This window comes from Myripristis murdjan, chromosome 8, assembly GCF_902150065.1.
Source record: "Myripristis murdjan chromosome 8, fMyrMur1.1, whole genome shotgun sequence".
NCBI lineage: Eukaryota > Metazoa > Chordata > Actinopteri > Holocentriformes > Holocentridae > Myripristis > Myripristis murdjan.
Window position 1 is genome coordinate 20,194,552 of NC_043987.1, and position 14,703 is coordinate 20,209,254.

A 14,703-nucleotide genomic window follows, 5' to 3' on the forward strand; every position below is an offset into this window, starting at 1 on the left:
ACAAGACAAAACAGACAGCAAATAACTGAGGAGTTTTCAGTGTGCCGAAAGCAAGAATGGCTTACATGGCCGAGTTTACGGAAGATGATGATCAGATTGGTTATGACTAGCTTCATGTCAAGTTTAACTAATGTAAGTAATGGTCTTCAGATTTTAAGAGTGTGAGATTTATGGCTCCAAAGACCGTTGGCATATTAAGTGGGTTTGCACCGCCCTGTAGCCAAATGCTGGTATCGGTTGATTGGCCCTCTTTGGAGGCTATTACTTTACTTCAAAAGCTTTCACTAACAAGACAAGTTTGAGCAAGACTTGGATGTTTGGCAGAAAATAAACTTCAAATCACAGAAACTCTGTTAGTCATAAAGTAAAAGAGGTCAATACTGAAGCCACAAACCTGTCTGCCAACATTCTCCTGGAAAGCAGCCTGGAAAGAAACGAGAGATAAAAATGAACTTCTGCCATGTAAATGTATATCTTGTGTTAAGAAAACTTGGGACGAGGGCCAGAGCACTCACTGACGCAGCTCTTCGGCAGTTGACGTTTCGATCGAACACAGCTGTGATCAGCAAGGCACTGCAGAGAGCAACACAGATAAGGACAGCTTGTAAGAATGAAAATGATTTTGCTGTCAGGTGCCAAAATTGCCCCTGAGGAAAAACAATTTGAACTCATTTAGGGCACTTCCGTTAAAAGGGATAGCTTGTTTGCTGACAGTCATACAATGCAGAAAAATGGAAGCCTTACGGTAGTCCTAAATAAATAAATGCACCATAATTTGTCAATTAGTACACTATACCCTAATGAATTTGAATAGCAATGATTGTCTGATGTGCAGTTTTATGGTTTAAGTTTGGACATACTGGCATACATGGTATATACTGTATGTAATTTTCATCAATATTTCCTTTACTGTGGTGCAAACATTGTCAACCTATGTTTCCATGCTGCAACAGTGCACCAATTGTGACTCAATTTACTGTGACTAAATTACCTCAGATTTAAAATTTACATCTAACACCAGGTTAAATCATCACCTGGAAACTGATCTCCTTTGTGATGTGCAGGTTCCCAGCAGAGCAGATTAAGTTCTGGTGCCAATAATTACTAGAGGCCGCCACTGTATGATTAAGTACGACTCAACTCAGGTACTGAAAGTTGTCTGTGATTATGCATCGGCCTTAACCTCTCTCTCTCCATCATGTCTGGCCTCTTAATGTCTCATGGGCATTGTATGTGTGAACGTTAATTGTTAAACATCACCTGCAACCCACCCATGCATCAAAGCGACAGTCTGGCTTTGTTTCCCATCCTTGTACGTTCCCTGCCTCCTAACAATAAGACCCACATATGGGAGTTGGACACTTTGACATAACTGCCCTCGCCCTGGAGGCTTGCAAACAAAGACAATCCTGTTTGTATTGCAGATAACTAGACGATATCCTGATTTCTGTTTGGGGCGGCAACAGTCGACAACAATTGAACAGTGCATCTTTGTACCTGCTGGGCCATCATATATAACTCATCATCGTATGTAACTGCAAAGGTAGGACTGTGTGTGTGTGTGTGTGTGTGTGTGTGTCTGTGTGTGTGCACACATGCACAAGTGTCCATCATGTGTGAAATGCAACATTTACAAAAGTGAGACAAAATGTCATCAGGTTGTGATGAATAAGCAGCAGGACCCAGCTTGTCCTAGCCTTGCTGCCAAACGGGGACCGAAACCTACAGCAACAGGCGAAACCTGGCAGTGCTGTAGGCTAGGGAAAGGGAGGGTGTTGCTGCGACTGCTGATGATACTGGTAGTCGCAGGCTTTCCAACTGACACTGCAGATCTGGTCTGCACAGTCAGAGGCCACAGGCCCATACATGCAGGCCGAGAGAAAAGGCAGCGCAGAGGAGGTAAACCGTTACTATTGACAAAGACTGAGGGCACATCACAGAATCACGTTACACCTTTTTCAGATTCTCTGCACTGGTTGCTGACAAGATTTCCAAGTAATTTTAAGGTTTTACAGATTCATTCTACAGCTGGGTCTGGCTTTTGGCACTATGCCCTTCTCAAGGGATTATTGAGCAAGGCTTTCTTGGCAGTTGCTTTAGTCTCGTCTGCAGACCCAAAGGGACTGGGTGTTGTCTGCGCCCTCAGGCTCTGCAACACCCTGAAGCTGTCGAAAATCAGTGTCATTTGTTAAATGTGCAATAGGTAAAACCTTCACTGACCTTTTGCATAAAATGATCACAATATATTGTATCTATGGAGATTTTACAGGGTTGTTGTTTGATGCTGATGACTGAATGATTGAGTTTGATGTCTGAAATCACAGATTACTTCACATCCCTTTAAATCTCTTCTAGAGACACATATATATACCGCTAGGCTTTACAATAATATGTTTTGCCTATTTAATTTCTATTTCACTTACTCATTTTATCAATATCAACGTTTTTTACAACTGGCTTTTTATGGCTCACCTTATTGTCTATTATTTACTCGTCAGCAAGGCACTCTTTAATGTTTTCAAAAGTGTTGTTTTGGATTTTTACACATAGCATGTCTAAAATATCCCTGAAGATGGGTGAGATAGCAAAATTCATGATACAAGACTTCAAAAGTACAGCAATATTACAAAGATTAAATGAACCAGAGGATCTCCTTTTCACCGGTGAACCAAAAATATTAGTATCTGTATCTATTAGTATTAGTATCTATTAGTATTAGTAAACTTAGTATCTGTACACTGTACAGGCAGCTGCATTGTATTCCACGTTTGACATAGGTAAGAAACAAAAGCAGCATTCACCATTTCAACTCATTTACCTGCTGTCACTTTAAAATATTCGAGAGGACAGGCAGGGACAAACATTCAACAAAAGACCAAGAGGCAGTGAAACACAAAAAGACTGAAAATGGCAGGATCAAGTTTGATGTGTATTTGATGTGTATTGCTTGGTGGCTGAGAAAGTTTCAAATAAGACAAAACAGGGCTGGCAGACTCCTGTAAGCAAGGGGGGACTGTCATTTATATGGAGGTGTCACTCCTGCTTATTAGTGCTCTGGTCAGACAACATGTGATTATCAACTTCTGATAGCTTTCACTGAAAATGCCGCTGTAGACGACACTGCTGCCTGTTTCAAAAGGCAGGCACAGAGGCATCACTGCTGGCAGCATGAGGAACACAAGGACAAGCAAGACTGATGTGTCACAGAAAAACTGGTTTGAGGCGAGCAATGCGGCTTCTATGCAAATCAGAAAAACATGCAATAGCACTCACTTGGAAATTCGACAGCGCAATTAGTCAGGGGGAAAACGGAAATCAAAGATTGCAATATGACCTACTTCAGTTTCCAAAGTGCAAGCGAGTAAGAGAGTCTGGTGCTGAGCCCAATTTTTGGCCTATAAATTAACTTAACATTAACAAAAACAAAACAAAACAAATTTTTAAAAAAAAAAATGGTGTCAGTTTAATGTATTGCAAGCTATGCTGCAACTGCAATATTGAGAATAACTGTATTTATTAATATTGTGCAGCCAGCCCCACTATGAAATGAAACACAAAATCCTAATACTTATTGCGTATTATATTAGTTACAAAAGACTTTTCCCAATGACATCCTTCATACAGGGTTGACCATAATTATCATTAACACAGTTTTGAGACTACACAATAGATTTATAGCATCATTTATCATCACCAATCGATACAAAACTCTCCTGACAAGCCATCACTGTTCTGAGTGAAACTTTGGGATGAAAAGATATAGATGATCAAGAATCAGCCAGTCATAAACAGGGGTGCAATAAGCCTTCACACATGCCAATGTGAGATTGGAATAAATAAGAATAACCAAAAAAAAAAAAAAAAAAATTAGGAATCCAAAAGACGACACACACTACTGAGTCTGACAACAGTAACCTGCCAGTGACATCACTGCTGCCAATGAGAGTTTAGGATCAATAAAAATAAAAAATGAATAGGAAACTTTCTCCATAGTCTGCCAAGCCATCATTCTTGTCAGTGGAACTTTTTAACTTTTGAGCAGGTAACTTTCACTTTTATCAGCATAAAAACACAATATTTTCTACAAAAGGTAGGAAAAGGGAAGAGGGAGTAGACACTAATTTCATCCAATCAACACAAAACTCAGTTATAAATCCAACAAGCCATCACTCACGCACATGTGACTTTGGGATCAACAGATTCACAGTGGCGGATGGAGTGGCTGATATGGAGTTAATGGCTTAAATGACTTCCCCATCGACAGGAAAGTGTCCTGAGTCTGATGAACCGTCAGCTATGCAAATGTGACTTTGGGACCAACAGATAAAGCTGATAAAAAGACAGTATATATTTTGTTAAAATTGCTGCGACATACTGGTGGACAATAATAAAACCAACCAACTGGGAAAGAGGGAAGGCATTAGATGACATCAGTAATAGATCAGAAACTGCTGAGCTCATTGAGGTATCACTTATATTATTGCAACTTCATAATCAATGGATATAGTCAGTCGAAAAACAGTCAGTCAGAACAGAGTGAGGTATACATGATGAAAATCAGCACATTTTTGTGTTTTTCTGGGATTCTTCTGCTCACTGCTAAAAAACTAACAAAACATATCTTGTGCATTGGGCTTTGGGTTCAAGGAACTGATCTTCAAACAAAGGAGCTTAATTATCAGAGGCAGATTCCCTCTAAATGTTAGTGATCAACCTGATTTTCCTGTTCAATGTTGAGAAGCCCAATGTGAGCCGTTAGAAAATAAGCACTTCACTGTGCTATGTTTTATTTTCTCCTACAGAAAATCGTTCAGCCCATTTATCAGCAAAGGATCAAGTGTATTTATTCACTCACATGTCACTGAAACGGGCTGCTGGACTGATGATACAAACGTGCTCGGAGTGAAGCTGTGCAGGCATGTATGTGTGTGTGTGACAGTTTTATGGTGGAGCAAAGCAGAGGAGGATTACCTGGCAATCTGAGTGACAAACGGCTTGAGCTCTGCAGGTTCATAGGCCCTGGCAAAGGACCAGCAAATGTAGCAGGCAGCATCACGCACGTTCGAGCCCACACTGCATGCACCTCTTTTCTCCTCATAGATCAGGGACTTCAGAATGAGTGGCACAACTGCAAGCACAGACGACCAAAAGGGATTAGTTGTCTCTCTGTTGTTGGCTCCAGATATACAACACAGTCCTATAGCAGCGAACATAATCCAACCTCAAGGATTATATTTTAAAGATGGGTCTTATTTTCCTAGTTTTTGTCAATTTGATAACTGATTGTGTAGAAAAGTAATCCTCGAAAGTTGAATCCGAAAAGTGACAAAAACCTTTCAACACACTGCACTGAGACCAATTATCCATTGCCTGAAACTTCTGAATACTGCAATACTAGATATGTTATTTTAACTAGAAGCTCATAGGCAAATAGAGAGTTGATGTTGCATGCACTGAATCCTCTGTCAGTACAAAAGGCTGACTATGAAAAATCATCCCCTCTAACCTCGTAGTGGTAATTATATGTTAGATATGTGTAAATATTTGTTAGGCTGTGATGTCTCCCATCTGGCATCACAAATTGTGGTTCAAGCGTGTCATCACAAGCAGTAAAATAACAGAAAAGGCATGAAAAAAAATCGCAATTATCAATTATGCTCAACCTAATGCAATTATTTTACAATTAACAACGCTCACACAAGGCAAGAAACATCCCATGATGCTTGTGAATGACTGATTATATTCATCAATAACGGAATTTATGGAGGTTTCAATGAGAAAACACACAAAGGCTTTCAAATTGAGGCGACAAAAACCCGTTCTTCTGCTTCTTTTGACATGATGTGAATAGCAGAGGACTGGCAAGACGCAAAGCAAACAAGGAAGTGTATGAACACTGGTTAAAAAAAAAAAAAAAAAAAGTATCAATTGGATTATTATCGCTGAAATACTGTGATAAATTTTGAATGCAGCAAATCAAAGATAGGTAACTACAGTGTGGGTATTACAGTGTTAAATATATTTTAATTACTTTTTGAATTCAACTGCTGGAGACTGTACATATATATTGGACAGAAACGCAATCCATCTGGAAATACAACAGCTTAACAGTGCAAATGATGAAATTTTCATCACAATCCAATTTCATGGTGGGAAAAACTAAGAAAATAAGACCCCATCTAAAAATAACTGGAATTATTCTTAAACAAACCATGAAACAAATGGACATCACACACTTAACAATTGCTACTACCAGATTTTTTGCCTTATGTCATATTGGCACATATATTAGACATTTTGGAAGTTAAGTGGTTAACAATGTACTAGGTTTTAGATCTGCAGCATTACATTTGAATGGTCCGTTTGGTCACATAAAGAGTCAGTTACAATTAAATAGAGTCAGCTCCAACTTTACATGGCGGTATGCAAATCTTAGTCATCTTTTCAGGTTGCTGTTCCGCAGCTCAACTTGAAACTTGATACTTCGATTTCAATCAGCAGGTTATTTAGAGTAACAGCAAAATTAAGCTTGGTCTAGCTACCCGGATGATGGCTTTGAGGCCATTTCCACAAAAGAGCAGAAAGACACAGAACAGGAAAGAGGAAGGGGGAGGGAGGGTGCCCCCCCCACACACATACACACTCCCCCACACCCATCATGTAAATCATCGCTTGAGGCTTGACTAATATCACGTACATCAGTGTTGCCTGAGGGCCCTGCTGTTTGGGCTGAGGCCCCACCTCCTGGTGAGACAACACCTAAGAGAGAGGAACTCACCACACAACTAAACATCACTAAGTAGCGCTCACACACACTCACAAACACACTCCGGACCTTAACACATGCTATAGAAAACAGCCCGTTCAGAGATTAACACTGGCTTCGGATCGTGGAGAGCCACTCTGTTGCAGACGAAGTACTCAAGAGACACTGTTGCCACAACCAGAGCAGGTAAGACAATCTTTTTTTCCCTCAACCCAATTATCAACAAAGGAGCAGAATTAAGCTGATATTATTTGACCTTTCAGTAGAGAGACCAGTTACTATTTATGGTGCGCCATCAAAGCCACTGCATGCTGGTGGCAATGACTCTTACTTACTGCTTTGTGAGGATACAGGTGTATTTAGTTCAGCAATAACCCATGCACCTGTTACCTTTGGATTGTAATTATCTGGTGTCTGCACTACTTTTACCAACACACAGTGCAACACACACCTGTGAAAGACCTTTATAAAACATAGCCAGAAAAATATAACCTTCTGAACATTTTAATAATAAACACAAGCACACTAGGGTTTAATATTAATCATAGAGGACATCATCTGAGCACATATAATACAATGTAAAATAAATATATTTCTTAGGAAGAAAAAGTTCTGACTAAATTACAATCATACCAAGATGACAAAGTAACGATAGGATTTCCAAATCAAATTATGTTCTTAAGAAGGGAGTGGCTTTGCGTGCTACTACACCTGGACAGAAACTTGAGGGACAACTTCTTGCGACAGCACATGACAAGCAGGTTCCTTGAAGCGGCGCCCAGCAACGCCTAACTCACAGCTCGAGGTGGCGTTTCATTACAAAGGGGAATGTGAAGTGTTTCAAATGACAAGTGTCTGTGGTTCAGATGGAACGGCTGGTTTCAACTGCTGCTACTCATGCCGCTCGTTGCATCACACAGGCATTTCTTGAAGAACTCCAAGCCACACTGTCTCTGAATTGGTGAGCTCATCAGGTGATGAATGGGAGCTGAGTGCATCCCGCAGGTGTAGTCATGGGAAGCAGGTGGCTGATGGTTCCCACGCCGACAGCATCGAGTTTAGTAGCGTAGAGTGAGAGAGAGCAAGTCTCTACATGCCCTCCAGGTCTGACTTACCGAGTACCTCGTCTGCCTACCTAGCGCCTTATGAAATAGATGACTGTAATGATAATAGAGCAGATAGAAGGACAGACAGACTGAGGCAGGCCACGTAGAGGCGTTTCTATGCTTCTACCAATGAACCAAACCACAGCGGGGCACAAGTGTACCTATGCAAACATGCAGGTACTTTGCATACAGCATGTGGGTTTTCATAGTTGACTATTTCCCTATGTTTGGTGTCCAACCTCGGGTGAAGTAACAGTTGCAGGAATAGATTAGCCTGAGGGTGCACTGTTTAGTACACCTAGGGATTTTTCTGCCTGAGCAGCTAAGGAAACATGGAAAGAAAAACTTCCAATGTGAGACACTCACCACCTGAACCAGTCAAGCAACTCTGCAAGAGTAATGCTCCTGAGTGAATTAAGTGAGAATGTGGTCCCAAACTAGCAATGCTCCACAATGAGTTATTCTTACATGCTTAAGAATGATACTCTCAAAGAGAATAGGAGCTGAACGAAATGTAAAACTTAGCTTATTACTCAACTGTGATGTCCATTCTTGTTTTTTTTTTCAGTGAAAGTGTGCAAGAGTCAAGATGGAAATTGTTCAGGAACGCAAGCCAAAGAGGCCTCACTACATTCCCCGACCACCAGGCAAGCCTTTCAAGTACCAGTGTTTCCAGTGTCCTTTCACCTGCAATGAGAAGTCCCATCTCTTCAACCACATGAAATACAACCTGTGTAAGAACTCCATCTCCCTGGTGTCACAGAAAGGTGGGCAAACAGCCAGACAAGTCAAGCCCTTGGCAAAGGGTGTGCCTTCTCCTGTCAAAGTCAAGGATAGCTCAGGTCCCCTCCCTGCAGTTCAGACCATTAGCCCTGAGAAAAAGGGAGATGTTGAAGACAACAAAGCTGAAGAGGGGAACAGTGAGGAAGACATTGAAGAAGTGGACGTTGGCTGTGACAGTCCAGTCAGGAGGGACAGTCAGAAGGTGATGAAACCAAATCCAGCTTCAGAGAGAGAACACAAGGACAACAAAGAGGCAAAGTCGCTGCCACGCCCATCCGCCTTCTCTCCTGTCACACCCAACCGTGATGGTGCAGAAACCTTCAGGTCACCCGTGCAGCAGTCAGAGGAGCCACAAGCTCCTGTCCCACCTTTCAACCACCCCGCCTTTCCATGGGGCACAATTTCAACATCCATTCCTTTAAAACCTTTCCCCGCTCCCATGGTTCCTGAATACCCTCCTTATCTCCTGCCTGACCGCCCCCTGTACCCTCCCTACTACCTCTCAGGAAATCACCACATGAACGAGCAAAACCATCCGTCCTTCCGCCCAGAGTTTCTAGACCCCCAGAGGCCAGTGATACCACAGCCCCTCGCCCCAGTTCACCCTTCCCTCTTCCCCCAGTATCAGTATAGATATTGCCATTCCCTTCAACCAGGACCTCTGCACTACAGCCTGCACAGAACCCATGAGCTGCCCATGCCCTTTCCAGGATCCAGATATCATCCTTTGGATTTGTATGGGCCAGCCCTTGGGCCTAAGGATTATGGATATATTCTCCCTTGTCCTAGTCATGACCCCCACAGCAAACCACCAGAGGAGGAGAACAATGAGAGACAAAGTGGAGACAAGGCAACCAGGATGAGCCCTAAGGCAGGTCTCTCAGCCTCGGGGTCCCCGGACAGACCCAGCCACTCACACGTCATCCAGAGGGACACAGAGGCCCCACAGTACACCATCCTGGGTGAGCCTCTGTCCACCTCCCAACTAGGACACACTGCAGCCAACTCACAACCCATCAGAACAGACCTAAAAGAGGAGCAATCTGCACAAAGCCTGCTCCAGCTGAGAACTCATGTTGGTGGAGGGTAAGTAAAATCACTATACTCCTGTATTTATCTAGCAGCAAACAGTCAATGCCCCCTGCATGGTGTGTCAAGGTGCCAACTGTGTCACTGAGAGGTTCAGAAATTAATTGATCCCAACTGTGGGATCTGGTTTAAATCACAGCATAAAAATGCTGATTTTTTTTGTTGATGGTTATTGATGCTATATTTTATTCTTTGTTTTAAAATGCCCAAATACATTTTAAATTTAAATGCATAATAAATTTTCCTTGTAGGGAAATAAAAGATGGCTTGCCTTGACATATGGCAATTCACTGATGATTAGGCTTAGCTTAACTGAACTATATTATAACTTAAAGCTGGCAGTCCAAAGAGGAAAACAGAACTCTTAATAGGGTCTTAAAACTTATTTATTGGCACAAATGTTTGGCAATAAAGTGGGCATGCTATGTAAGGTGATATCACTGAATGACCATGCCAATAAATCATTTTTCTTCCTCCTTCTCTGTCTCTCTCAGGTCAGCTGAGAACAGCAGGTATCCATCCTCGTCAGTGTCTGAGGCAAGTCCAGACTCTTCATCAGAGCAAGATCATGATAATGACAATACAGAGGATGATCTGGCTCCCCTAAACCTCTCAACAAGGGACCAGGGCAAAGATGTCAGTTCATCTGACCACAGAGCAAGCTGCCCTGACACTGAGAAATCAGATGGGGAGGAACTGCCTCTGAACCTCAGTCTCAGAGCGCCACATTGCAGCCCAGACCACCGCTCCACTCTCAGCCCTTCAGAGGGTCATCAGCAGGGGCCAGATACTGAGCTAGATGAGGAGCCTTGTGACCAGAGGCAAACTGCAGCACTGGCTCTCTGTCAGTTAGCCAGTGCGAGCTCTGCAGCCTCCTCCTGCAGTGTCAGCACTGCAGACAGCGCCTTAGATGACTCCACGGAGGCTGCAAGCCCAGACTCTTCCTCTACTCCAACTCTGATCCACACAGAGAAGCAGCCAACTGAGGCTGCGCAGAGCGCTATGGCAAGGAGGCTAAAAAGAACAAGCAGTGACCAAGCTATGCAACACTGCCAGAAACCAAACAAGAAAGCAAAGGGTAAACAGTCCGGGCGGATGCTGAGGAGGAGACCTCGTTGCTGCTAACATAAACAGACTAAGAGACTACATAAACTCTGAATGCTGTAATATTTTGTCATATGGACAGGCTATCTTTAACATTCATCACTGCACTGTAAAGCCTCCACTTGAAAGGATTAACTTCTACAATGTCAGCATTTAAATGTTTATGCAGCGCTGAAAGATTAGTCAATAATGACAGGAACAGCAGGTGACCTGTGTGATTCAGCCACAACATCCACTGCTAAACAAATCTCCTTAAATCTAGAGACTTGCTGTCAAAGATAGCTGTATGTGCATATTATGTCTCCCACTTGATTGAAAATAGTAAAAGACATTGTTTATATGGGGTCTTAATATTTAAATTGGAACAAATTTTTTGTATTGTATATAACTGACTATGAGGGTTGTGGTGTTGTAAATATTGTTAATTTGTAGAAGACAAATAAATAAGATAAAAACTGTCTTGAAACAATAATGTACGTGTCTTACGGTGACTAGTTCAATGTGAAATGTGTTGACACCTACCATCTGGCAGTCTGGAAGGCAGCAGCAAGCCTCTCCTGCCCAGTTCTGCCAGCGCCAGGCAGCCACCATGCCAAGTGTTGTCTGTTTCCTGGAAGCTTAAACACCCACACAACACAAGTTAACACACATATGACTAGAAAAGTTGTCCTTATGTGACTGGGTCAATTGATATAAAAAAAACAAACTGGTGATTACTGGGTGACTGAGATTAAAGTTGCATAGCGTGACAGATGGAGAAAGTCAGTTTGCCTCCAGCATGAATTCACCTGAAGCAATCCAGCACTGATCCAACCACCTCATCTGCCAGCTCCTTGGGAAGCCTCCCAGTCACTCTCCCAATGCTGAGGGAAATAAAAGATTACTGCAGTAACACATAAAGAGTCACCTTTGAAGTGAAGACTAACACAGGCAACAAAACAAACATGTCCTGTTATGAACTTCTCAGAATTGATATTAGCTTGATAACAGTGACACATGCAGGTTTTACCCCTTGGCTGCAGACCAGCGCACAATTGTTTCCTTGTCTTTCAGTCCCACCAGCAGATGCTCTGTGAAATAAAACATACAAAAAAAAATATATGTTGCAAAAGACAATGTAGTACAGTGACAAGGTTTATAAACAACCGTGCAGAAGCAGACACAGACCAATAATGTTCTCCACTTCCTCAGGAATGTCATAGTCTTCCTCCTGCTCCTGCATCTCCACTTCAGGAGTCACAGCTGCAACGGTTACAGCAGGCTGGGACGCAGCAAGGTTGGCTGCTAGAGAGCGGCTTCCTCTTTGGTACCTACGGAGGAAAAAAACATCAACAACAAAACAGCTTGCTGTGACCTGTTTAGTGTAACCCAATCTCCACAAAGAGACAGTCCGTGAAAGTCTGCCACTAAAGAGATCTGACATTAAGCATTGCCAAATTTGATGCACTGGGGCTGATAATAATTTGGTAATGATAATATTACATTTTATTTGTATATGAAAGAGATAAAAATCACATGAAATAAACAATACTACAAAAAATAAATTAGTAAAGGAGATAAATTACAAACAATTACAGAATTTAACAACAATGAAACAATTAACTTACTGAAGTAGTGTAAGTTTAATGGCAAGGCAAACTTCAGTTTAATGGAGAAGCAAACTAAATTTTCTAAAGTTTTTTTTTCTTTCTTTTTTTTTTTTTTCATTTCTGCCTTATTTGATATTGACAGCAGACAGAGACAGGAAAGGCAGTGGAGAGAGAGGCATGGCATGCAGCAAAGGGCCCAGACTGGATTCAAACCCAGGCCACTGTGGTTAGGACACAACCCCGATAAATGGTACTTGCCACCAAGTTTCTTTACATTTGAAATGAGTTATACATTTTAGCAGTTTCACACGTTTAGATACAAGGGGCTAGTCTCAGGTCTGACCTCCACTTGGCCAAACGTGGCTTCAAGAAGGTGAGGCCGAGCCTCTGGATCAGTTTGACACCCAGCTTCCTCAGCATGGCCTGGCTGCTCTCTGATATACGCTTCTGTTCCAGACACTGCAGAACTGTAGGAGCTGTGGAATACAAACAACAGTGTTATCCACTGTAAGCCCGTAACTGAATAACAAAAATACATTAACTGTTATGTTTAAAGGAATACAGCATGTTTTTCTTTGAGACTGGCCCATTGGTGAACTTCCTGCTAAGTGATTAATAGTAATCAACATTTTCTTAATTTTGAGATAATGCTAGTTGCCTTAGTCACTTAACAAAAAATATAATATTTAACATTATAATATTATAATAACATATGCAGTGTTATCAGCAAATGGTCTATCAGGTACAAAGTGATTGGTGTTCATGTTCTCATCACATAACAGTAAAGTTAACCAACGGGGTTACTCAGTATTCCTTTACAATCTTTAAAAGGGAGATATCACTGGAATCATGCATTCAAATATGCTTGAGACATTTCCATAAAAAAACTGTGAACACAAATAAGTCTGTATCACAACAGAACAAAGACTAGCAATATGTGACAATAATAACAGTAACAATATGTGACAATGTGCATGTCAGCAACAATAATATGATGCTTGACTGATTCCTGAAGGAGAAAGTTTTCAATAGAAAGAAAAACATTATCAAAATGACAGACTTATAGTTCAATTCTTATGTTTTCCTGTATAGGTCTTATATTTTACTATTATATTGTATTTGTCTTTTTTATATTTAGTATTTACTGCTTTCTCATGTAGCCTCCCAGCAAAAGGATTTTACACATCTGTGCTTGTGCAACTGGAGTGACCCATAAAACATATTGAATCCTGAGTTTATTTAGAACCCCAAATCACTGTTTACAGTCTCAAAGGGCTTTACAGGCCCACAAGTTTACAACATACAAAAACAGGACAGAACCCTCATAGTGGGCAAGAAAGAACATCCAAAACAACCCACAGAAGATAGCGAAAAAGGGAAGAAATGTGAAGGATCACAGTGACAGGGGCCCCTTCTTGGCCAGTCAGGTGTGCAATAGGTGCCACCAGGTGGGCAAATTTACCATAGTGGCATATAATGCACACGGTATTCACATTTACACTTATATGTTACACGGCCAGTTTTAAACCATACAAAAACATTTTATCGTAAAAAATAGCCTACTACCTAAAACATTCCTGTCCTTGGATTGAACTTACACAATTAAGCATTTCTATAAGTTATATTAACCATTTTTTTACTGAATTGATATTTCAGGGATTGCTTTTTTTTCTAACTGAGTTCTAATTCCAATCAGACAATCCAATTGAATGCCTCTGGTCCTCTTGAGAGGCCTGTGAAACCAATTCACATTCATATTAATCGATAATCTTACTTCAAGTATGCATGGCCACTGAAAGGACACTTACCATACTGTAATAAGTCTTCTCGTTTTCCATGTTTGAAAAGCTGTGCCTGAGATACACAAATAAAACAGCCAGATCAATCCACAATACAAGATACACTAGAAACAGTTGCATTTGTTGTTGCATGTGTTGAAACAATGTATTTTTCTGACAAATTATTCAGAAATTATAATACCCCATAAATCTCACCACCACATTTCACATTAACCACTTTTCTTCCAACAAGGACTCGTTACTGAGTAGGAAGAAACCTCAATCTCCCCAACAAAGAAAAAAAAAGAAAAAAAGGAAAAAAAAGAAGAGTAAGTATAGGACCCGCAGGCCTCCTATCTGAACACACAGAGCCAGTTTTAAATGCCTCAAGCAGCACATAGGCTGCAGCCTGTATCACAAAGAGACGGTTTCTTAACATGCACTGCAAGTTTCTGGGCCAAAAATATGAATGTCACACTCTTTGCTTG

General features: G+C 41.3%; 2 protein-coding genes across 2 annotated transcripts in view; one reads left to right on the forward strand and one right to left on the reverse strand.

The window, feature by feature from the left end:
• tbcd (tubulin folding cofactor D) overlaps nucleotides 1-14,703 on the reverse strand; it is a 35,363-nt gene that overhangs the window by 13,999 nt on the left and 6,661 nt on the right. Inside the window, exons 8-16 of the mRNA XM_030058121.1 lie at nucleotides 14,246-14,291; nucleotides 12,781-12,913; nucleotides 12,016-12,158; nucleotides 11,858-11,918; nucleotides 11,637-11,711; nucleotides 11,371-11,465; nucleotides 4,972-5,128; nucleotides 516-573; nucleotides 395-424 (exon numbers count right to left, since the gene is read on the reverse strand). Of these exons, the coding sequence (XP_029913981.1) occupies nucleotides 395-424; nucleotides 516-573; nucleotides 4,972-5,128; nucleotides 11,371-11,465; nucleotides 11,637-11,711; nucleotides 11,858-11,918; nucleotides 12,016-12,158; nucleotides 12,781-12,913; nucleotides 14,246-14,291 (798 nt within the window). The remainder of the gene's footprint in view (nucleotides 1-394; nucleotides 425-515; nucleotides 574-4,971; nucleotides 5,129-11,370; nucleotides 11,466-11,636; nucleotides 11,712-11,857; nucleotides 11,919-12,015; nucleotides 12,159-12,780; nucleotides 12,914-14,245; nucleotides 14,292-14,703) is intronic.
• On the forward strand, nucleotides 6,809-10,905 carry znf750 (zinc finger protein 750). The gene is made up of 3 exons (XM_030058122.1): nucleotides 6,809-6,952; nucleotides 8,441-9,741; nucleotides 10,239-10,905. Exons 2-3 carry the CDS (start codon nucleotides 8,462-8,464, stop codon nucleotides 10,867-10,869), a joined length of 1,911 nt encoding a protein of 636 aa, XP_029913982.1. The 5' UTR covers nucleotides 6,809-6,952; nucleotides 8,441-8,461; the 3' UTR covers nucleotides 10,870-10,905.